Source organism: Zingiber officinale, unplaced genomic scaffold, assembly GCF_018446385.1.
Source record: "Zingiber officinale cultivar Zhangliang unplaced genomic scaffold, Zo_v1.1 ctg30, whole genome shotgun sequence".
Lineage (NCBI taxonomy): Eukaryota > Viridiplantae > Streptophyta > Magnoliopsida > Zingiberales > Zingiberaceae > Zingiber > Zingiber officinale.
In genome coordinates this window covers 520,587-543,531 of record NW_024589931.1, presented here as the reverse complement: position 1 = coordinate 543,531, position 22,945 = coordinate 520,587, and the positions used below count along the sequence as shown (strand labels likewise).

The window sequence follows — 22,945 nt, the reverse complement described above, 5'->3', positions numbered from 1 at the left end:
TTTGAGATGGGTTCCAGAGGTGTGTGTGTTCTTTTCTTCCTCGTTGTTCAATGTTGTTATGGATTTCTAGTGGAAATTATTGTTTGTTCTTCATTAAATTTGGAGAGAGTTTTGTTTTAGGTTATCTGTCAAATCCAATTACATTAGTTCTTCTTCTATATGTATGTGGTAACATGTTCTGTTTGGGTAGAAGTAAGGAAGAGGAGCTAATCGAAATCTGGAATGTTTGGGATTAAGAACTTGGGCTTGCTTTATTTTTAGTTTTTATCCTTGTTGTACTCATTAAATGTTAGACTGATTTGGTGAATGGATTTGAGATATTTTGAGTCGAGTTTGAAGCTGTGATGGGTTTTCTGTGTTGCTGGAATTTGGTGTCTGATTTTGAATTTCGGGTCAGATTTGGAATTTCTGATTTGATTTGTCTATTTGAAGTCGACATGGCTTAATTAGGGTTAAACCAATTTAATTCTGATTTATGTGGCTAATCGAGGATCGTATTCGATTTATAATTACCTAATCGAATTAAGATTAAGTTTTGGGGTTTAGCTAGTTGTTGTATATGTGATTAGCTAAACCATGTATCATATTATTTGCAAGATGTTGATTTGAGATGAGGGTATCGATGTGAGATTATTTATCACGATCGGCAGATAAAAGCGGGTACTTCTTGCTTTGTTTTCTTTTAGTACTTTGACCTTAGTGCATGAATTATTTTGGATAAGGACTGTTTATCTTGACTCCACTCTTACTTTCTTGCGCTTGATACTTCACGCAATCTTTGAGAAATTCGTTCCATATCTATACAGTCTCTTGTTGCTGTCCATGATCAGTAGCAGATACTAGATATCATGTTTGTATGCTTGAACTGTTGCTTATTTATGTACGATATTGAGCATGCTGGCTTCATGTAGCATACCTGTTTCTGCTTATATATATATGATGACTGTTGCATTGTTCGCATCATGTTATTGCATGCATGCCGCATCCTCGGTCACTCGAGAGAGTGGTAGCTGGAGTTGATGTCGCTTGTCCTGTCGTGCCGCACTCGACCACTCGTGTGAGTGGTAGCTGGAGTACGAGCAACAAGGACCCCGTCGTAGATGTAGCTAGTTAGTTACTATGCAACTGTCCCCTCGGCCACTCGTGTGAGTGGTAGCTGGAGTACGAGCAGCAGGGACCCCGTCGCAGATGTAGCTAGTTAGCTACTATGCAACTGTCCCCTCGGCCACTCGTGTGAGTGGTAGCTGGAGTGGTGTACAGTCTGTCACTGACCCGGTCTCTCGACCATACAGGGGTCTTGGTGCGGAGAGGTGGGCGGGAGTGGTCATCCGTGCATACGCTGATTATTATTATATTTGCTTTGGCTGCTGTTTATATATGCTGTTATTGCTTACTTACTGCTGTTGTTCACATATGCTGATATGCTTACTTATGTTGAGATATACTCTCATTGTAAATGTTTAGACTTTGGTTTATTCATTGGAAATTTGTATATACCTTACTTATTACCTCTGTAGTATGAGCAGTACTGTAGCAGATTAGTACCAGTTCTGACCTACTATACCTAGCCTAGGATATAGTTTCAGGTATGAGAATTTATTTTGGTTCTATTATAGTAACTGCTATTCTTCTTATGAGGCTGTATATCATTGACACTCTCTACTTACATGTTATGCTCATGCACTATCTCTTTCCTTACCCGCTGAGTTCTAATACTCACCACCCCACAAAATGGTTTTCTTTCGCCAGGTAACAGATAGATGAGTCATGGATGCTTGGAGAGATGCCGGCTGTCAGTCCTAGTCTTTTTTCCGTGCGTCGTTTCTTCTTGTGTCGAAAACTTCTCCTTGCACCGTTTCTCCCGTGCGCCACCTTCTTCATACTGCTGTCTTAACTGTGCGATCCCTTCTTCCTATTCTCTAATACTTAATTTGATTATTAAATGATTAGTTATGAGGATAAAATGATAAATGTATAAGAATGAAATTCAATTCAAATAGATTTCATATTAAGGAATTCAATTCAATTCTATTATTCACTAATCCATTCCAAACATAGGAATTGAATTCAATTCCTGCCAGAATTCAATTCCTAATGGAATTATATTCAATTCCTTCACTTAAGTGTTTCCAAACAGGGTGTTACTGACCCTCGTTCTTGTTTCTTAATGTTCTTGAATTGAAAAGGCACGGGATCCCTCTTTGAATCGTTCTAGAGCAGAGGCCAAAGAAGAGGAGTGGGGTAGGATTTACCTCTATTTTCTTTGCTAAAGATTTGTTTTTGATGGTTGATTAATTACTCAAAGTCTTTAGTATTCTTCTTAGATTCGGTAGCATTGTAAATTGTTAAAAAGATTGTTATTTATTTTGTTTGTACAAGTAGATGCTTCCTATTTACATGTTGTGCTTTTTAGTTAAATGCCTGAAAAAATCAGTTTTATCTTTCAATAATCTCAGCGGCACCATAATTTAGACTATATTTAGTCTTGTATAATGCTTAATTCAATGAGGCTATGTCATAGAATAAAGGATTTGAAACATGACTTTGATGAAGTTCAAATAAAAAATTTCTTTTCTTTTAGTACTAACTGTTTTTAACTTATTATCTTAGATTATTCGTAGATATATATTCTCATGAAATGTCCGATCTAAGCATCATTAGTTTGACAAAAACTACCAGTTTGGGAAGTAGCATTAGTAATTTCCATGAACACGAATTTCTACTACATTTTGTCTAATAATAACTTTAACTTTCTTGGTACTAAATTTACATGTTTTTTGATTGAATAATCTGCTCCATCCTATTTCTTTTCATTGTCCTGGTCCTTTGTATGTGTTTGCATTTTATACCTTTCCTTGCACACTTGGTTTACACACGGTAACTTCCTGATCATTTGCGATTCATGTTTTAATGGCATCCTGCTAGTTCAATGAAATTTCTGAAAAACAATATTTAAACTCTCGAGCAAATCACATTATATGAAAAGTTGTAAGCTTTCTAAATTATTCATTAAAAAAAACCTTGCAATTTGTTGTATCTTAGGTAATCATATGCCCTGAATGTTTTTGTTCCCTTACAGATTATTACATACACATGACAAAGATAATACACTTGAAGGACATAGTTCCTGCAGCAACTAACACTGTCAACGCACAATTTATACTGCTGGAGAAAGGCGGCATTGCTCGGGATGGGAAAGAGATGACTTGCCCGGCATTAGTAGCTGACGAGACCGCATCAGTTCACTTCCAAATGTGGGGAAGTGAGTGCGAGATCTTTGAGCCCGGCGACATCATTCGCCTCGCTGATGGAATATTCTCTTACCACAAGAACAATCTGGTGCTCAGGGCTGGCAAGAGAGGCAAAGCTGAGAAGGTTGGAGAATTCACCATGCTGTTCGTGGAGACCCCAAACATGAGCGAGATCCGATGGGCACGCGATCCTAACAATCCGAAGAAGTTTGTGCAGGAAGCTATTGTCTCGCCACACTCGAGGATCTTTGGACCCTCAAAATAATGCCCCTTTGGATGTTCACGCTCAAGAATTCAGATTGTATATTTTGTGTTGTCTTCCAAAGTAGTGGTAAGAATGGTGGTGGATTAGAGAGCAAACCAGAAATCTATAGGCCTGAAAACATTATTTAACTTGCAGGGCGAAAAACGTCAATATTTTGAGTTCGGATTCTCTATACCTAAATTTCTTTGTCCCCGTGTCCCCTTACCGATCGGACAAATCAGATTACATTTCAATGATACCTTGCACATGACAAAGATACTGCACACATCTTAAGGATGTCATGATGTCTTGAGATGTAATCTGATTCGTCCGATCGACAGGAGACATGGGGACAGAGGATCCGAACGGCAATATTCTTGCTTGTATTATTGAAAAAACACCTAGACCATATGGAAAGAGGGGATTGAATCCTGTGGATCACTTTTTACGATTTAAGGAATGATCTATTTGCATGTATAAATGAGGATGAATGATTCCCATTTAATTTATAAATAGGGATTATTCATCCCACCAATACGAGGCAGGATTTCCTGAACCACTTTTTGTGGTTCAGGCGATGTGCCACTCGCATTTGCGACCGGATCACAACCACAATCCGACCGTAAATAGTTGCAATCCCTTCTTGGATTCATCGTTCCCATCAGGTTATAATTTTTGTTCGAAACGAACGATCGGAAGCTGTCCAGAGGACACCCTCGCTCGACCCCCAATAACCTGGCTACTTATCCACCACCGGAGGCCTTCGAGTGGTCTCCGGCCACCCGTTCCGAATAAAAATTATAACCTGGTAAGGACGATGAACTCAAGAAAGGATCGCAACCATTTGCGGTCAGATCACGACCGCGATCCAGCCACAAATGCGAGTGGCACATCCCCTGGACTATAAAAAAGTGGTCCAAGAGATCTGTGTTCCACCAATACATACAAAGGGATCATTCTGGATCGCAAAAAACAATCTAGGGATCTGCTCTCTCGAAAGAGTGTCAACTTCTCATATATTTTTCTCATTATACTTTTCATATTCTTGTTTCTTTTTCTGAAAAAAAAAATATAGCAGTATGCAAAAATAGCATCTTACAAAAATGCAAAGTAAGACTACAATAAATTCAAAACCCATCCATATTCCCCTCTTTAGTAAACTAATTTCTGAAACATCATAAGCACTCTTCTCCAATGATCTATGAACATTGAAAGTCAAAAATAAAGCTGAGACTACATTAAATTATGAGAATCAGAATTTGTTCAATTTGCTATCCTGCTCCATTCTTCTTGCGCCTTTCATTTGCCTAATCTCACCACTTTTTACCTTCAAATATCTAGTTTTCTGAGTTAAAATGTCCACTGTTCTAATCTGTCAAACAAAAGTATCATTTGATCTCTTACTACAGCAAAGAACAAAAACAGAAGAATTATACATACTGTAAAATCCTAGAATAACACCATCAGAAAGAAATTGACATGGACAATATTTAACCGACATAGGTATAGAAAATATATTCTTAAATTGAACTCTTTGAGTATACTATCAAACATGTGCTAAAGTAGTTCCAACTTCTGCTTGCGCATTGTGCCTACCAAAATATAAATCCTGACTTCCAAGGAACGTATTCTTGGTACATCTTTTTGAAAATGGAATAAAGAGATTTCCAACGTCTCATCAGAGTCCTGCCAACTATAATGATATGACTAAAAGATTATATGTTTTTGTGAAACGTGAGTAAAAGAGGGTGGAATTGGAATAACACTTGATTAATTATGCACAAACAGCTAAGAGTTTTGAATTTAATTAATAACAATAAAGTTAAAATACGTATGATTTGAACACACCAGAAACAATTCAAAGAAATGTCAATCAATCAAAAAACATTAAACCAGTAAAAATCTAACAAATACGTGCATAATTTTGAAACATAGATAATGAAAGACATTATAACTAGAAAGTCGAAGCTTACCAAAAATTACCATCATTCTTGTTGAGAATTAATGACAGACAGCTCTTCTTCGTACTCCATTGCGTGTAATGAGCATTCCCTTTCAATCAATAAAAATTCCTGAAAAATATGTCCAGTTAATTTCTTTTGTCGCATGTTTTGTTAGGGAGCTGGCAGTGATACTCAAGAACAGTTCAAATCAATATTCACGGTGTAGAACTCAAACTATGATGATTTGTTCATTCACGTAGAATGCTGAGGGTGATACCTGTAACTGGTGATGACTAAACAAATGAAGGATTCCATATTCTGAAGAAGCAACTAATTCTACAAGTGCATCACGATGATCTTTCAAATTGCCCATTTCAGCAAGAGAAACTGACACCTATTGGTGAACAAAAAAGGACCAATAAAGACTTGTAACACTATGGTGTATGTCAAGGAACACAGATAGCACAGAAATAAAAAAGTTTCAAGGTTGAGATTCTAATTAACCTGCATACAACGAAGAATAATTTCTGGTAGACAGCACCTACGATTAAGCCCTTTCGCTATGTAATTAGCAGGGTTTATCAATAGATCTTCCTTGAAATACCAAGCATCAAGCCGAAATATCTCCATTCTCACTCCAGGTTGAAACCGGTTAAGCTCACCTGGTAGATAAATTATTGACCTTCTCACAAGATAATAACAATAGTGCATATTAAGTGGATTATGATACCAATACCTTTGAAACCAGCAGCCATAATAGTGGCAAGAAGGCCACCATCATTAGCTTCATGAAGTCCAAGCCCATCACCATCCACAGCCAAGCAGCGAAGTACAATTTCGACACAATAGTTGTCACTTGAAGAAATTGCAACATTGACCTGAAAACTTCTATCACAAGTTAGAAACAAGGAAAAGACTAGAAATTAGGTGTCAGAAAAGAATCACATGCCACATTATCCATGCCAATAAAATACACCTACACTGTTTCAAATCGAGCAACAGCAAGTGACAAAAATCATGCCAATCAGATTCAGAATTCTGTTTCTGCAGACTTGAGCAGACAAATCCAGAAATGATAATAAAAGATACTACTGAAATCCATGTGTGAAATGTTTCCCTTATCAACAACAATAAAAATGTTGGATCCCTACTATTTAGGTTCAGATATGTAAATTGTAACTGCACTTACCTCCTCCATTCTCCTGCTGCATACCAAGTAAAAGTTATAACATGATTTAAAAGAGCAGCTCATTCACATCAATTTCCAAGTACATTCATTTTCATTTGTTCTTTTGATATTTAAAACTTCTTTGTATAAATTTCATTATAATTTTTGTTGTGAGAATAATTTATCCAGTGGATTCCTACTTTAAATTGTTTTTACTATTTTTCTAATAAATAATTTATGATGTCTTGTTTTAGGTTTCCACTCAATTTTGACCATTTCTTTCACTCCAATGAGATTTCTCTGATAAAGGTTACGCTGCAAATGAGATGGAAAGTAATTATCCTATTAAGAATCTAAAGAAACACCACTAAAGATAGCAAAGTTAAGTGCATAATTGTGATTGCAAATGAAAAATGCCTAAAAAAAACAAACATACCCGTAATTCACGATTTACCACATCGTCATCACTGACTGATGAGTAGAGTGCACTAGTCAATGTTGTACAAGAGGTTGCATCAGGGATCATGCATTCACCGGAAGGCAGACAGAGCATAGCAGTAGCATGCAGTTCAATATAAACATTCCCAGTAGGATCATGGATACTACTATTAGCTGCATTCAACCAAGGGGTTCCTCCTAAATCAAGAAAGAAAAGCTTACTTAATATTAGTCAAAGAAAGAACGATAGGTCCTTTTATGATAATATGAGCTGCTTGAGAAATAATGTACCAAGTAAATTTTCAGAAACATATCAGATGAAGCAAAATCAAATTTCTCATTGGTTTTGAAATTTCTGAATGACAGAAGAAATTTTGGGCATTTAAGTTACCACATTTCATAGTATTTGCAAATAATCCTCATACAATGTCATGTTCATCTCTTCCGCAAATCTATCTTTACACTAGAGCATCAGATTGTTAAGTCATGTGCAAATTAATTATTTTCTTGCACTTTCTTCTGCTTCATCCGCAGCTAGAGGCAAATCCACTGCATTATGTTGCAACAGAATCTAATATTGCACTACCAACAAATCTCCAACCTATAGAGAATTTAAATCAAGAATCTGAATTTCAAAAGTCACCAATCATTTTCTTTACTTTCTGTCTCATACTAATAAATTCCATAGCAACCCCTCAATATTGTGGGTGAGGACAGAACCAATCACACCTTATGAAATGTTTTAAGAGTTTGAGACAGAGCCCTCAAGACGTAGCGCAGACGGTGGGCGCATATCATCTTTAGCGTAATGGGCAATGGTCGATTCTCAGGAACTGACAACCTAGGATTTATCCCCTATGCACCTAACGCTTGTATACCTACATTTACCTCCCTCTATATCCGTGGGGCTGGCAATAGGATGGCTGTTAAGATAACAGATCTACCTTTTTTTAAGAATCTAAGACCGAGTAAAGTGTATAAATGTCACTAGGCTGTAAGAGAAAACAAGACTACAGTTTGCTGTAATCAGTCAATCCCATATAGATCACTGGATGTATAGCAGCTTCATCAGTGTGAACCCAATTCATAAGTGACTTGCTTGATTTCAGGTATGATTGATTGAATTCAATGTTGATTCCCTAATTATAATTCTGCTATCAATCATGTAAGCTTGCGATCATCTGTATAGCATTGTTCCACGAGAATGTGGCCACTGGATAAGTCATTTGAGGATTTCTTTGTCAAACTCCTCAGGGTCCTCCCTTTTCTTTCTACCTATTGTTGATTTGTGACACATCAGGAAAAAAATGTAGCTCAGATGGTGTTTGGGAAATGAAAATTGATTTGTTGGTTCACTCTTTTGAGTATGGTACATAAATGAGCAATCACCCAATTCCCCATCCATTACATGTCAAATAGATCCACTAGAGTCCACTGTATCTACTGAATGACCAGTGTTCCGCCACCTGTTGCCAAGTCCACATTGTTAACATTTACCAAACAAGTGCAAATGTTTGCTCATTAATTTCATTCCAACAAACAAGGGTTTTAGAATGCAAGGAAATGAACCTGATCACCTGAGGCTAAATAGATAGAAAGAAACTTCTCCACAAGTCAATCTCAATTTTCTGCTGTAAAAGAACATTTTAATCTCTCTCTGCTGAGATGATCAATGTTCAGGAATAAACTCCCATAAGTAGCACACATCAAATGCCATTGCCATTTACTCGTATCACTTCTCCCAAATCATACAAGGAAGAAGCACTCATAAAAAACAACCAGCATAAAAAGTAAAAGAGTTAGTAGATTCGATCAAAAAAAACAAAATGAGGTGGGGATAGAGTTATGATGACAAGGAAAGATGGGCTTATCAAAGGAGTCGATATCAAACCTGGACTGTAGAATTATCTGATCCTATGAGTCAATCCAATTTAAAAACTTGCCATGCAGTAGTCAATGACAGATCAGATTGGATTGTGACTGTAGGATTGATAAAATCAAATTAAAACTTCATTAAAGTTACATTGCACTCCTAAAACATTTTGTCTACCACCAAAACCCATAGTGTCAACTGTCAACCCCTGCACTATGTCTGCACCTTTGAATCTCTGGACCACCTACCTTCGCATCTTGTTGCACCTCATATGCTGTCTCATTCACCGCTTGAACTGCAATCACATCATCACAGCCTTGTCACAAATCCACTGTATCATTGGCTTCGAATGGAGTAGCTCAACTATTTTCCAGCAAATGGAGCACTTTTTCTTTCTAAGACTTGTTTGCCAACTACTCGAATAGTTTTCAGACTTTTAACCACTCAAATCACCATAAAGATAATTGCAAAGCAAGTTCAGTCAATGATAATCAAGAAATGAACATATTCATATAATTGAGCATAAGCACATCATGCATGTAGCTTAATCAGCAGACTTGAAAATGTGCATATGATATACTTACTTAGTAAAAGTGACAATGACGTATTTAGTGTTTCTACTGCTGCAGCGATGGCTCTATCCTTTTCTTCTGAAGAAATCTCAGAAGGTGGAATAGCTCCATTCTCAAGTTCAAATTTAAGCCAATTCCGATAGGTTGCATCACATGCATAATACTCACGCTGATTGTAATTAGACAGAAATTTTAGTGTCATGACAGAAATAATAATTATTGGCATAGGCAATGTCAAAGGATAATAAGTGAGCAAACATACCCAATCTTTAAACTCTTCAAGATTCTCACTGACATCATCTTCTTCAAGAGAAAGTAGAGTTTCTTCAGGCTGTTTCAGTGGTTCAGCCAAGAAACTGAGTAACATATGTGGTCCTATAGGCAACTTAGGAACTCTTGACAAGGATATTAATGAAAACTCCCTGAACAGTATGTTACTGAAGAAGAAAAAATAATGTCAAAGTCAAATATAGTACTTTTAAATCCTAAATGCATCTTAGTGCATATCTATGTTCTGAAAATATACTCAACAAATTCTTGACAAAGACAAAACAATGAGCTCAGCTAGTGAAGAATTGATTTGTGAGAGATAAAGATTACCTATGCAATAAAGCCCTTGTAAGAAGCTTTGCATTGATGATCTCAAAATGTCTTATGGTAGAAGGTGGAGAGAAACAGAGCCACTGAATAACAGTAGCTTTTTGAAGAGATTGCAGACGAAGCTGTTCTACAACATCAGACAATTTGCCATCATATTTATTAGGTTTTGTTTCCCGTGATCTCAAAAGTACCCTGCCATAATAATTAAATGTACAAGATGTTGTGAGCTCGTGTTTGTAGCATAAATTAACTTGCACAATAATAATGTTTTTTGTGGCCTCACTTCTCTATAATCTCCTCAAAACAAGCTTTTGAACCATCTTCCGATGAGAAAGGCAGATATTCCATACCCAATAGAAAGATCTTATACTTGACATGAATGCTTTCATAACAAAAAAAGTGAGGAAAAAAATATGGAAGAAGGGTCAGTAAACTAAATACAGAAAAACAAAATCAAAAAAGAAAAAGGTGAGGAAAAAATTACTCTGAAACAAAACTTTAATGTCCATCAATGGTTCAAGTAGTGCATGACAAAAACATATAGCAGCTAATAAGCGGACGACAGGGAAAAAAAGAGAGAGAAGAAATAAACATAGAAATAATGAGACACATTCAGGTCACAGCAGATCCGCATATATGTACAATTATTGTTTTAAAAAATGGTTGTAAATAATAAATTCAATCTTGGATCATGCATTTTAAGTCACGCATAGATGAATCAAACAGAATATGTTGGCGTAGGAGACAATAGATACAAATGGAGCACATGTATCCCCAGGACAGCCCCTATATAACTACCACACTATTTTTCCTTTTTCTTCAACTTTTATTAAGGAAAAAAGGGTAGCAATTTTCAATATTATAACAACTAACCCAAATGAGAAATTAATCTCAACATCACTATTATCCTTTTATTGGTTGCTTTTAAAAAATATATAAAGAGCCTAGCAATTTTTTAAAGATTATAACAATTAGTCCTAACAAGAAAAGTATTCCTGACATCAGTACAATTCTTTCATCAGTTACTTAAAGGAAATAAATAAACACATAGCCTTCAGAAAAGATGACAAATTCAATAATTTTCATCTGAAATGACTGGAGGATCAGCATGATGCTTGTGATTGCAAGAATCATCATTATCATTATTTTTACATTGGAATATGAGAGTTTAGCTCCTTCCATACAAAAATAATAAGCAAATAATGTAGAAAATCGGAAGGCACAAAGCTATTGAAATACTAAAAACATAGCTATTACTAAGTCACTTGAGGTTTAGTAAAATGCCACATGACTTGTATATTTTATCCTGACAAATAAATAGGTTGTATCACTGAAAGGATAAGCAGATAATCTACAAGTTCCAGTAACCAAATCATAATCCTTAGCGCACTAAAGAATGATCATGAACTTAAATGTAACAACTAGGTTATGTAACTTTCAGAATTACCTGCTATTTAATCTGAGCTCCATCATTTGGACAAAGAGATCCACACAAAGGTGACGGGCAAGCTGAGAGGCATATATTCCAACCAATTCCTCGTGTTGTTTAGAAAATAAAAACATAGAATACCTGTTATTACATGCAAGTTTAGGACGTTTTGGTTAATTGTTTATGCAAAAATCATGAAATGATTAACTCAGGAACAATAACAGAAACCAAGTTATCCAGAAATCAATTCGTATATGGATCCAAGCCCAAGTTGAAATGCGGCACAGGTCCAAGACAACATATGTGTAGAGAACTAGAGATCATCCTACAATAATTCCATAGGCCGTTTGTGGAGATCGTGGTGCTCAATCTAGTGGAGAAGGTGATGGGTTCCATTGAAGCAGCAACAGCAGAATCCTAATTTGTAAAATATGCATAGAAGTAAGAGCATATACAAACTTACATATGAAGTATGAGATCACCAACAACCATCAGCTTCTCCTTGAAGGCTTCCTTCATGTCATCATCAAGTAGATTACGAAGAACCAGAACTACATGTGCTCCAAAGCGAATCAGTTCAGGGTCTCCATTAGGCCTGGGTAGCAATATCTTATTAAGAATAAAACTATAACACTCAAAATATCTGTCTGGGTTAAGGAGAGAACCTCAGAATATTTTGATCATCTTCTGCAGGGGATATCCAAGCCCATAGTAGCTCTAGAAGGTGTCCTATATCTCCTAGCATGAGATTTATCTACAAAGAATTAATTAGAGACTCAGGAGAATATAATTGAATAAACCCAATGCTACAGAAAAATAAACATCCACATACTTTACTAATTTTCTTCCAATTGTTTTTGATTCTTCCTATCTGGCTTTCTTTAGTATGATCTGTTTCCTAATCCTATTATTGCTATAATAGGTCAATATCTTTGCCAATGTGTTTGATAGCTTAAGTCTGTAAATCTACCAACAGGTTTGGAGGAAAGAAAAGAATCGTCAAGCTTTGACCCTGTTTGTGAACAAGATGACAACTAATATTATCTATTCCAACAATATATTTTCCACCTTCTAGAATTTTCATATTTGTCCATTGGCCCAAGTGTTCTATTTTATGCTTTACAATAACAACATATAAGACTCAGACTGACTGTTAATCCTAGATCAGTTCGAACTTGACCATCTGTACCTCTATAGAACAAGAAAGTTCCTAGAATAAAATAGCATGCTTTGGAGACTTCTAGATCTACTTATATTTATTTCACATATTCAAAAAATTTATTCATGTCTTGAGATTGCTAGAGCAGAGCAATTCATAGAGAACAAGCTTAGCATAATAGTAGTATGCTTGAATAACTTGCTCATCATTCCTCTCATTTTGGATGTATTCAATCTTCACGTGCATTTTTATTCCTAGAGTATACTACTGCACCAACTACATCTTCAGTTTCTCCAATTGCATTATTTTCAATACATGCACAGTTTTCTTTAATCAGTATCCCTTACCTCAATTTGCCGATGTTGTTCTTTGCAAGCTCTAGAAACTGTTTCATTAACAACCTCACTGCAGTTACAAAAAAATAAACGGATCAGACAGATGAAGGTTACAATGAGAAGGCATGGTAGCACTAAACCTTGAATGAAGTTTTTGAAGTAGTGCTGGAAGATCCCGTGGTTGCTGATCAAATACATGATATGGCCAACTTTCTACTGTAGATCCATTTACATCATCTCCAAACGGTTTGCCTTCCACTCTACCTTGTTGAGGTTGAGATAATTCTATGTCCACTTGGACATGAAGCCATGACTTTGCCATTGCCCAACAAGCTGACTATAACCACAAATAGATTCAAGACTTCAAGTGAACTAAAAACTTATAGACAATGAAAAGCAAGGAAACCACTAATCCCAGTTGAAAGCTACAAATTAAATGACACATTACAATAACCAAGAAATAAAAATAAACAATATCTAACTAATAATCAAGTATCTTGAAAGAAGATGAAACAGAAGCAGCAAAATCATTAAGTGCGCACAAAAATCTACCTCCCAGTCAGTACAGATTGGCAGCAAACGCCTCAAGTTACTAGACTGTGCTGCATAGACAGCCATCTCGTACCTTCCACCATCCTGCTCAGCGATCTTCTGAAATTATGTACCAAAAAAAAAATAAGTCGACAACACAAAACCATGAAATTTTAGACATTGCTATTCACATATAGCTTATGCCAATCATTTATAAGTTGCATCTGAAAGAGCATGTGCTATGATCCCATTTTAGTCCAGACTCCAGCACTTTAGAAACTCCACTAGTATGTGAGATAAAAGAAGTTGGAAATTTTTAATAAAGAAGGTTGTAGAAAGCACAAACACATGCATCATTATCTTTGCTAAAAAATGATGATTTTAAGTCCCACATTGTCATTAATATATGTATGGTTGAGTGTTGTATATACTTGAATTGTAATATCAACAATAATATAATAAAGGGAAAGTAAAATATGTATTTTCTCTCTCCAATGCTTCCGTTTATTTCTGCTGGGTGCTTCCTCCCTCGTGGATCTGAAGCATCCACGTTTCCGTGTTTCCATAATGTGGTCTATTCTCTATTCAATGCTTCCATTTATCTGCTTGGTGCTTGGCCCTACATGCACATACAACATCCATGTTTCCATGCTTCTATATGGTGACCCTTTGGAATAGGTTGATATGAAGCAACCACAAGACGGTAAATTAAACTATGTAGACACAAAGAAAATAATCTAATCCGAAACAAACTCCTCGGATGCATATTGTAATTTATTTCAAATGGATGCTCACTTCAATCTCGTTGCAGCAAGTAGATCACTGAGTATTTATCAGGCAACCCCAGTATGGTAGTTCCTAAGGATGATATCGATGATATTATAAGGTAGTGATTTGCAAGATATCCTAGAAGAAAAGATATATAAGGACAGCCCGGTGCACTAAACTCCCACATTCCGAGGAAGAGTCGGACCACATTGGATCTACGGTACGTAGTCTTACCCTACATTGCAAGAGCTTGTTTCCGCGACTCAAACCCGTGAACACATGCAAAGGATATTCTACTTTAAGAAATAATGGCAATGGATATTCTGCTATAAGAAAAAGTCTCCATGCAAAGGCTTGCTCTATAAGGAAGATCAGTATCTGAACATTTTCTGATGAAGATTATGTTGGGTCCTAATGTTGAAGCTAGGAGGCTCCGCACTCATTGGTCTTATATAATATAAATTGATCTATTTCCTAATAGTTAGAACTTATGGGATAAGTAGTTAACCAATCAATTGCAACATGATATTAAAAATAGGTCTGTACCTCTGAGTCATGATGGGAATGAGCCATTGGTTCCACATGGACAAGTGCAATCGTCCATTATACATTGGTCTATTTCCTAATAATGCACACTTGCTTTTAGTTTTAGGATACGTGGCTAACCAATAAATTCTGACACCTACTTACAAAAAAGGGATACTGACGCTACATCATCAAAGAGCAAGAAACAAAAAATTGGTTTATTCTAGTATGACACAGAATATAGAGAAATGATACAGACTCTAAAATTATGCAGATTAAGTTTACCTCAATGATCTCAAGTTTACAAGAACTAACTGCTGAGTATGCATTGTAACAATCAAGCACTATTTACATTTGGGCTATAAATACACAAACTGAAGTTTATTGTCAATTCATTTAAATGTTGTTATAAAAAAACTCAGCATGCATGCATATATTTTGAAGAATAAATTGCAGATATTTTTTCCAAACCAATTAATGAGACAGTCTCAGAAATAATGGGTTTAACTGACATTGCTAGTAAGTAACATGTAACTAGACTTGAGTGTCATACACACATGGATTGTGATCTCATTATTTGAATAGTACAAAAAGAAGAAAAAAAATTATAATTAAAACTATCCCTGTTTATTTGAAAGATTAAACCTCTGATGCACAATATGATGCCCATCTCCAAAGGCGCCATTGGTGCCCAATGCCACTTTCCAATTCAGTAGCTTGCAATTGCCTCATGTTTCCATTTTTGTGCATGGCTTCAACGGATGGAAAATGTTCAAGACCTCCAAAAGGACAAAGACTTGCAGCCCTCCATGGCTGAATAGAAAAAATAGAAAAGAGAATGACTTGTAAGAGAATGACTTAGCGCAATATTGAAAATAGCATAATGATGAAGACCTGTCCAGCTGAACGACACAACTCGCATGCTTCCTCTAGTCTTCCAGCTCGAAGTAAAGTCCAGATATCCTCTAGCAAAGATTCATCTTGCTTCTGTTTACATTACAAGATCATTTAGTCATCTATTATGATAGATAATATGAATTTAAGCTGTGCAATATTGGCTAAAAAAATAAGCTTTCCTTCTAAGGGCATTATAAAACCATCACTTAAACATTACTATATATCATGGAATATAATAACATGAACGGATAATTTTAAAAAATCTACAGTACTTTGTCATCCAAAATTGGTTGAGCTACTTCACGTGTTGGGGCATCAAAATCAACATGATGAACTATAGCAGGATCATCCTTCTTATTCTTCAAAAACCTTTGTGTATGTATCCAAACACCAGAGTTTGGAAAATAGGAACCTACGTGTGACCCTCTCACCTGAAAAATAGAATAATTTAGTGAGCCACAAACTAGAGGTTAAACAACCATAAGAACTTATCATACTTTTAAATTGTGATATATATTACAAAACAAAAGCACCTTAGGCAATATATGGTCTGTTTGTTTGCCTGTATGAGAACATATGTCAAGTGTTGGAACAGTTTAAACCATGAAAAATATAGAATAACTGGTTTACAAGGAAAATACCTTTGTTTAAGCATCAAGAAACATGGATGCAAATTGGCATGAATCAGAGAGATCACATGACATAATGGAAAAGCAACAATATCATGTTGGAAACCTCTTTAATTTCTATATAAAGCATGCAATTCCAAAAGTAAATGGGAATTAAAGTAAATATTATGCTAATCAGAGTCAAACACTTTGTACCTTTAACTCAAAATTTAAAGAACATTCCACCATCAATCAACTATATATAAAAAAAAAGGGCAGCCCGGTGCACGAAGCTCCCGCCATGCGAGGTCCCAGGGAAGGATCCATTGTACGCAGCCTTACCCTGCTTTTTGCAAGAGGCTGTTTCCAGGATTCGAACCCGTGACCTTTTGGTCACATGACAACAACTTTACCGTTGCGCCAAGGCTCCCCTTCCACCATCAATCAACTATCTATAACAAAAATGTTGTCAAATTGCCAAAAACAAACAATAAAGATAAGGTGATGCATTTTAGAATGGAGAGCATTTAACAGAAGTCTTCTGAGTTCTGATTCTATTTTCATATGAAAGGATAGTTAGACCTAGGCATGCTAGACAGTTATCACAGAATCTAATAGCCTGTCAGAATCAAAGCCAAAAATAATGAATTCAGCCTTTTTAAATTGTACATGAAGACCTGCAGTGCCATTTACCACCAAGATTAGCTTTGTGGCTTTTGTACTTGGGTGGTTGAATATGAGGGCAGAATGGAGTGAAAAAAAAAACAAATGAGAGTACATTATTTCCATTTTTCATGTGCTTGTCATTCTTTTTTGTATCCCTTTGCATAAGACAGTAATGAGATGTAGGTAAAACAGAATACCCTTTTTGCCAAATCAAGAGATTCTGAAGCTAGTCCTTCAAGCCAAAGAATGATGCGAAGGCATAACTGTGCTGTGTGATCCATCATAACAAACTGGCAGGCCCGCTGATGTGAAGTTGGTGGAGACTACAAAACATTTTGGAACCCACACATAACATCAGACAATTCCAAGTAACAGAATCAAAATTACTTGTAAGACAGATTTGTCCATCAGAGTTACCAATAGTAGTTTACTAGGAAGCTCTTCATTTCCTGCACGATTGTTAGAAATCGATTCAAATAAAGAATAGCAACGACACCAAAACCTAATATATTTTATTAATCTTAAAATGAATGAAATAAATAGATAAGCAGTATTAATACAAATGGATAAAAAACAAAAAGTTGACCACAAAACATGATATTTTTAAAAAATTACATAAGCATGCCAAAGAAGCTAGGATAGTAAATGCACAAGCCCACAAATAACAGTGTCATAAAACTAAATTAATTCAACTAGTTGACAGCCAAATTGACTGGTATGATAGATATTCAGCTTATTCGCAGCTTAGAGTTTATGTTAAATCAGAACTCAGGGAATTAACCATGTAACAATCAATTGTGAAGTTAACCATAGACAGAATAAATCATCATTACATTTCACTATGTCTTCTTCTCTCCTTGACAACTATGCCAATGTTCTCTTTCAAATCTCTATACTTGTACTACAGTTTGTGATTGATGTTCCTTCTCATAATATAACAATTTATCATAGCAAATTTACATCTTAGTATATGATAGTCCTGTGATCTCTTGTTCAACACTAACAACTCCTCATATACATCTATTCAAACAAATTCTTCACCACTGCATTAGTCCCTGTGTTTCTCCAACATCTCCTAAATTAACAAATCAACGAATAAATGCCTCAGTGAAGCTCAATAGATTCAGCACTAAATAGAATATAGTTTTACGCATGAGAAAAAATATCATTTATATTTAAGCAAAAAGTATGAACTGAATTTAAACTGAAAAAGACTTTCACACTTGGGCCTGATGAGACTACAGGAGTCAAGAATGCTACCATATGGACACTGAAACAATGTAGGAGGAAAAAAAACAAGTTACTAAAAGTTAGGTTGCCCATATAAATTTATCTTAAGAGAATAACTGCAGGTAAGACATCAAGTGCAAGATCTAAACTGATATAAAGAGATACAACTGTAAACTCTTGCTGAAGATAAAGTGTTCAATATTCTTATTTTTGTTTGATTTATAGAGTGAAATCAATGTAATAGTGGTTCAGCACAATGTTAGCATCTGATATTTGGACTCCAGTACCCCTTTCATCACCCGTGTTAGACACCAACATTCCAAGTGGACAGATAACTTTTTCTATTTATAGTGTGTAGTATTTTGTAAATAATTGTGCTTAACAATTGGATCCACATTTGTGGCAGACAATCGTACCAAAATAAGAGGATAGATTTGAGGCCCTTTTCTTCAGTTAGAGCAATCTGACAGCAAAGAATTTAATTACCAGAGCTTGAGATTCTTAAGAGTTCAAAAGACAGAGATTTGTATTCAAAGTTCAGAAAGAAAACTTTTCCAAAAATAAGAATGTTTTATATGACACAACTTCAAAGATTCCATTGAATGTACTAAATGACTTTATTAATGAGGAATCCAAATAAATATCATTGTAAGTAAAAACAAAATTGAATAATGTGAAATATTTTCCCCCAAAAAGGACACAAAATATCCCTAGACTCTGATTTCCAATAGTCTAATGAAGAAAATATAGTGAAATAGTGAAACAAACTTATCAGGTTAGAAAGGCATTAAAAATACAATACAAAAGATCACTATACAGATTAACGGCTCAGATTGTTTCAAGGATGTTAGAATGACTTCCTTTCCCAAATAGATGCCACAGAAGTGACCAAGATGCAGCCTCATCAAGCAATAGCCGAGCCTTTTGTTGCATAAATCTGTCCTCCACTACTCTATGCCTGCCAGTACTACCATACCTACAAACAAAATCAATTGTATGACACAGTATAAAAGAGAATCACTATGTAAACAGCTATAAGCTGATACTTCTCTACAAAAAATATGTTCAAACATATGTACTTATTAGTCGACTCCAATAAGTACAAAGGAATAGATTGAGTTACACACGGTAACCTAGGTCTTCAGTATTACAACAGAAAGTTGCATGGACTGTGAACAAACTATTTTCCTTATCATAATGCATTGACAAAACAAATTCAGCAGGTAAAGTAACCTGATTGATTCAGAAACGCTCCGACATGCCTTCTCAAATTGCAAAATGAGATCAGCAAAGGGCATCAACCCTGTGTTGCACATATAACAAGCTTAAAGAATATATAGACCAATAAAGAGTCTTTGTAATAGTACATTATATGACCAGAATGTCATGTAAAGAAACTGAATCAATGAAATTAGTGAACAATTTTTCAAAAATAGGCTAACCTAAAAGATATTGCATGTCTATTTTCACTCCTTAATATATTATTTTATATAAGAAGATTTGGAAAGACAACCTAATTGTTTTCAATACAAACTTCATTACTATATCCTATTAGGCTATGTTACATCTATGCACCCACACACTGGGTAATGTCCTCCAGAACAGACTGGCAGTCATGGTTCCTGAAGCATGCAAAATATATTCACTAGAAGCAGATAAGGAACACAAGTGTTTCTACGGAAACTAGACAGGGTTCCAACTCCAAGTGAATTTATGTAACATAATCAATAAGATTGGTTGCAACATGTATAATTCCAATCAAATTTAGCATGAAGTAATCCATAACCTATTGCCCCCTTTTATTGCCTACAGCATAAGTATGAAAGGGCTAGAAACTCTCAACCATCCCTGACAGAACACAAAAAATATTAGCTTATAAATATTTTTTTCATTAGATTCAAAAAATAGATCCAAGGTTATCTTTCTTATTGTTTCTCTCTTCGCTTGAATGCACGTGCAGACTTTACCAAAGGATATAGAAGAACTAGAATTTTAGAGTGTTCCTAATTCGGATCACAAGACAAGTTTGCACAAAATTTCGCCGCCATGATAAATAGCTTCTTGTTAATTTAAAAAAAAAAAGTAAAAAAAAAAAATAGTAAGGTTGACATGAAAGCATAATTAGTCAATTACTCAAAATAAGCCCCTCATCCAGATAATGGTGCAATATCCAGTTATGAGATGTTGCACATACTGATAATCATCTTACCTTGAAGTGCAGAGTCAAGTAGTGAGGCGAACAACCTAAAAGTTGAATCGCCACTTTCACCCAGACCATCATCCTCATTTTTTATAAGTTTCAGTGAGTGGGTTCCTTGACGGATTGAATCAGAGCCAAATTTAAACTCAGATACTAGATGACTATCAATTGATGTTACTTCTTCTTTGATATCCTCGAGTACAAGTGCAGTATTAGGGCGTCTTTGAATATTGTTTCCTTCATATAATAATCTTGCCTCAGAAAACTTTGATACTGACTGTCCTGAAATAGGAGACACATTTGAGGTGGATTGTCTTTTCCTGTTAAAAAAATAAGCAGCCATGTGTATGAGAGTGGTTGTCTTCTGTATTAGATGTCATAAATTAAGAAACAAAATAACTATTAAAATTAAGGTGCTAACACAAGAAAATTTATATGACGTGTCAACAAGTTGGCCTACAATTTTGAATTGGGTTAACCATCTAGTCTACCGCTAGTGGTTTGACTCAGTAAGATGTACAAATTCATTACACTTTAACAAGCTAACATTTGGTGTCTAGGCAGAATCACATTTTAACAGTGCAAATGTAGGTACATTTACAACAGATAGATCGATGCTCTAGACCTATTAGATTCAATTCTCAAACTCCACTTGAATCTAAACGTAGATATACTATAAGTTCCTAATAGGATTTTTCATGTGAAATAAACTTGAAAGTTGAAATACCACAACTTTATTTTATTTTTTTTATTTTTTGTGGACAATTTGGATGGCTCTTTTACCAAGTGCAATAACAACAGATGCAAAACCCCCAAGGAGAGGAACTTAATGTAATCAAGTGTTAATGAGGAATATCCACCTTAGAAGGATGCAAGGCACGACACTAGGATGGCCCAAAAATATATTTGATGACAAAATCCAAGGATAGATTGAGTCATACGCTAGGCCATGACAATGGAATTGCAACTTGAGTGAAGGAGAGTGTTACTAAGTGGTCCGTGCAAAGAGATAAAAAGAGTAGAGAATAGAGAGAATCCATGCAGTCAAGGAATAGAAAGCCAATTCCATTTTTTGATTGGTCGACCTTTCTGCTCCGAAATTGCGTAAAGGATATAAACCTGTAAGTATTTGATGGGAACTCATTAGAAGGGGATAGATGTTTCAAAAGATTCTATTCCGTTGCCTTGAGCTGAAGAATTACAACTATCTCTCAATATTTCAACCTTTGCCTCAACCAGCCTAAACATCTGCTCTCTGAGTAACTCTGGAGAATCTAATACATTCTTTTACCGCACACGATTCTCTTAAGAATATGTGCGGATAGTGCTCCAGTTTTCTCATGAAAAAGAAGAGAATTGTATTCAGCTAGAAGAGGAAAATACTGCAATTTAACTAGAGACGCAATTGCACGCAGAGAATTAGCTCCGCTTCATACAAAAGCTAAAAATGGTACCAAATCCTAGTCTTGAAATCATGCATCGCCAAAGCGAAAGTTAACAAAGATCACCGTAAAACAACTATAAGAGAAGCGTCGGGCATTCAACCTGTAGCGACGATACTGCTCCCTGCTGCTGAGATCTTGGGGGTCGAAATAGATTGGAGAAGTATCCATGTCCATGCTTCAATCTCTTTGCGCTAAACCCTAAAAACACAGAGGCGAACGAAACCGATCGGGGGAAGGAACGGAACCAGAGTAAGCGAGTTCGAGAAAACCCTAAAACCCACACCACAGTCCAGTACAAGAGCTGTCTTCAACACCGAAGCGCCAAATAAATTAATTAAACAAAAATACAAAACCTCAAATGCTAATAGAATGCTTTAATAAAATGTTTTTTTTCCGACTAATGAGAAGCCTAAAAATTAGAATTATAAATAATGGTGTAATCGAATCAGTCAGAACTGTTAAATATTTGAGTTTGATTTATTAATAATTGAATCAATCTTTAATTTTATTTAATGAATATATTCATAATTCACTTTATTTAAATTTTTATCGAATCTAAACAAACTTAATAAATATAAATTATAAATTTAAATATTTATTAAAAATTAAATTATATATTTAGAAAAAAATTATAATATTCATATTAAAATTTATAATTTTATACAAATAAAAAAATTTAATATATTTATCTTATCTTACTATCTTATTATTATTTTATTAAAAATCTCCCCCCTTTACTAATTAATATTGGTGAAACCTAAAATGCATTTACGTTAATGTCCTTTTTTCTATTTACACTAAAAATAATTCCAAGGTTTATTAGTAATTCCACAAGCGAAACATGTGATGTAGAGTTCAAGACTCGGCTGCGACATATTATTATGAATTTTTCTCTGGTTGTTTTATATAAAAAAAAATATAGTTCTCTTTAGTCCCACGTCTTAGAATTGACAATACTATAATGAAAGAAACTTCTATAAATATTTTAGGCCGACGATATTAAAAAATATACTTTTCTTAATTTTTTTTATTAAGATAAGTATAATATTAAAATAAAATTATA

At 35.2% G+C, this 22,945-nt stretch overlaps 2 protein-coding genes across 5 annotated transcripts; one reads left to right on the top strand and one right to left on the bottom strand.

Moving 5' to 3' along the window:
• Positions 1-1,320: 1,320 nt before the first annotated feature.
• On the top strand, positions 1,321-3,696 carry LOC122037372 (SOSS complex subunit B homolog). Of its 3 annotated transcripts, none has more exons than XM_042596821.1 (3): positions 1,321-1,586; positions 1,750-1,896; positions 3,080-3,696. In XM_042596821.1, exons 2-3 carry the CDS (start codon positions 1,761-1,763, stop codon positions 3,514-3,516), a joined length of 573 nt encoding a protein of 190 aa, XP_042452755.1. In that variant the 5' UTR covers positions 1,321-1,586; positions 1,750-1,760; the 3' UTR covers positions 3,517-3,696. The 3 variants fall into 3 exon arrangements, with proteins under 3 accessions (XP_042452755.1, XP_042452754.1, XP_042452756.1); XM_042596822.1 differs by lacking the exon at positions 1,321-1,586 and adding an exon at positions 2,187-2,241 and having other exon boundaries at positions 1,755-1,896; XM_042596820.1 differs by having other exon boundaries at positions 1,321-1,896.
• Positions 3,697-4,575: 879 nt separating this feature from the next.
• LOC122037371 (nuclear pore complex protein NUP107-like) lies at positions 4,576-22,208 on the bottom strand. 2 transcript variants are annotated; one of them, XM_042596818.1, is made up of 25 exons: positions 21,983-22,208; positions 20,447-20,757; positions 19,471-19,540; positions 19,098-19,213; positions 17,425-17,456; positions 17,205-17,330; positions 16,006-16,164; positions 15,731-15,823; positions 15,482-15,649; positions 13,565-13,663; positions 13,153-13,349; positions 13,025-13,082; positions 12,184-12,272; positions 11,982-12,113; positions 11,537-11,659; positions 10,373-10,471; positions 10,090-10,281; positions 9,752-9,926; positions 9,502-9,658; positions 7,043-7,242; positions 6,175-6,316; positions 5,943-6,100; positions 5,716-5,832; positions 5,469-5,567; positions 4,576-4,867 (listed from the first exon to the last, which is right to left on the bottom strand). In XM_042596818.1, exons 1-24 carry the CDS (start codon positions 22,054-22,056, stop codon positions 5,481-5,483), a joined length of 3,174 nt encoding a protein of 1,057 aa, XP_042452752.1. In that variant the 5' UTR covers positions 22,057-22,208; the 3' UTR covers positions 4,576-4,867; positions 5,469-5,480. The 2 variants fall into 2 exon arrangements, with proteins under 2 accessions (XP_042452752.1, XP_042452753.1); XM_042596819.1 differs by having other exon boundaries at positions 13,565-13,660.
• Positions 22,209-22,945: the final 737 nt, after the last annotated feature.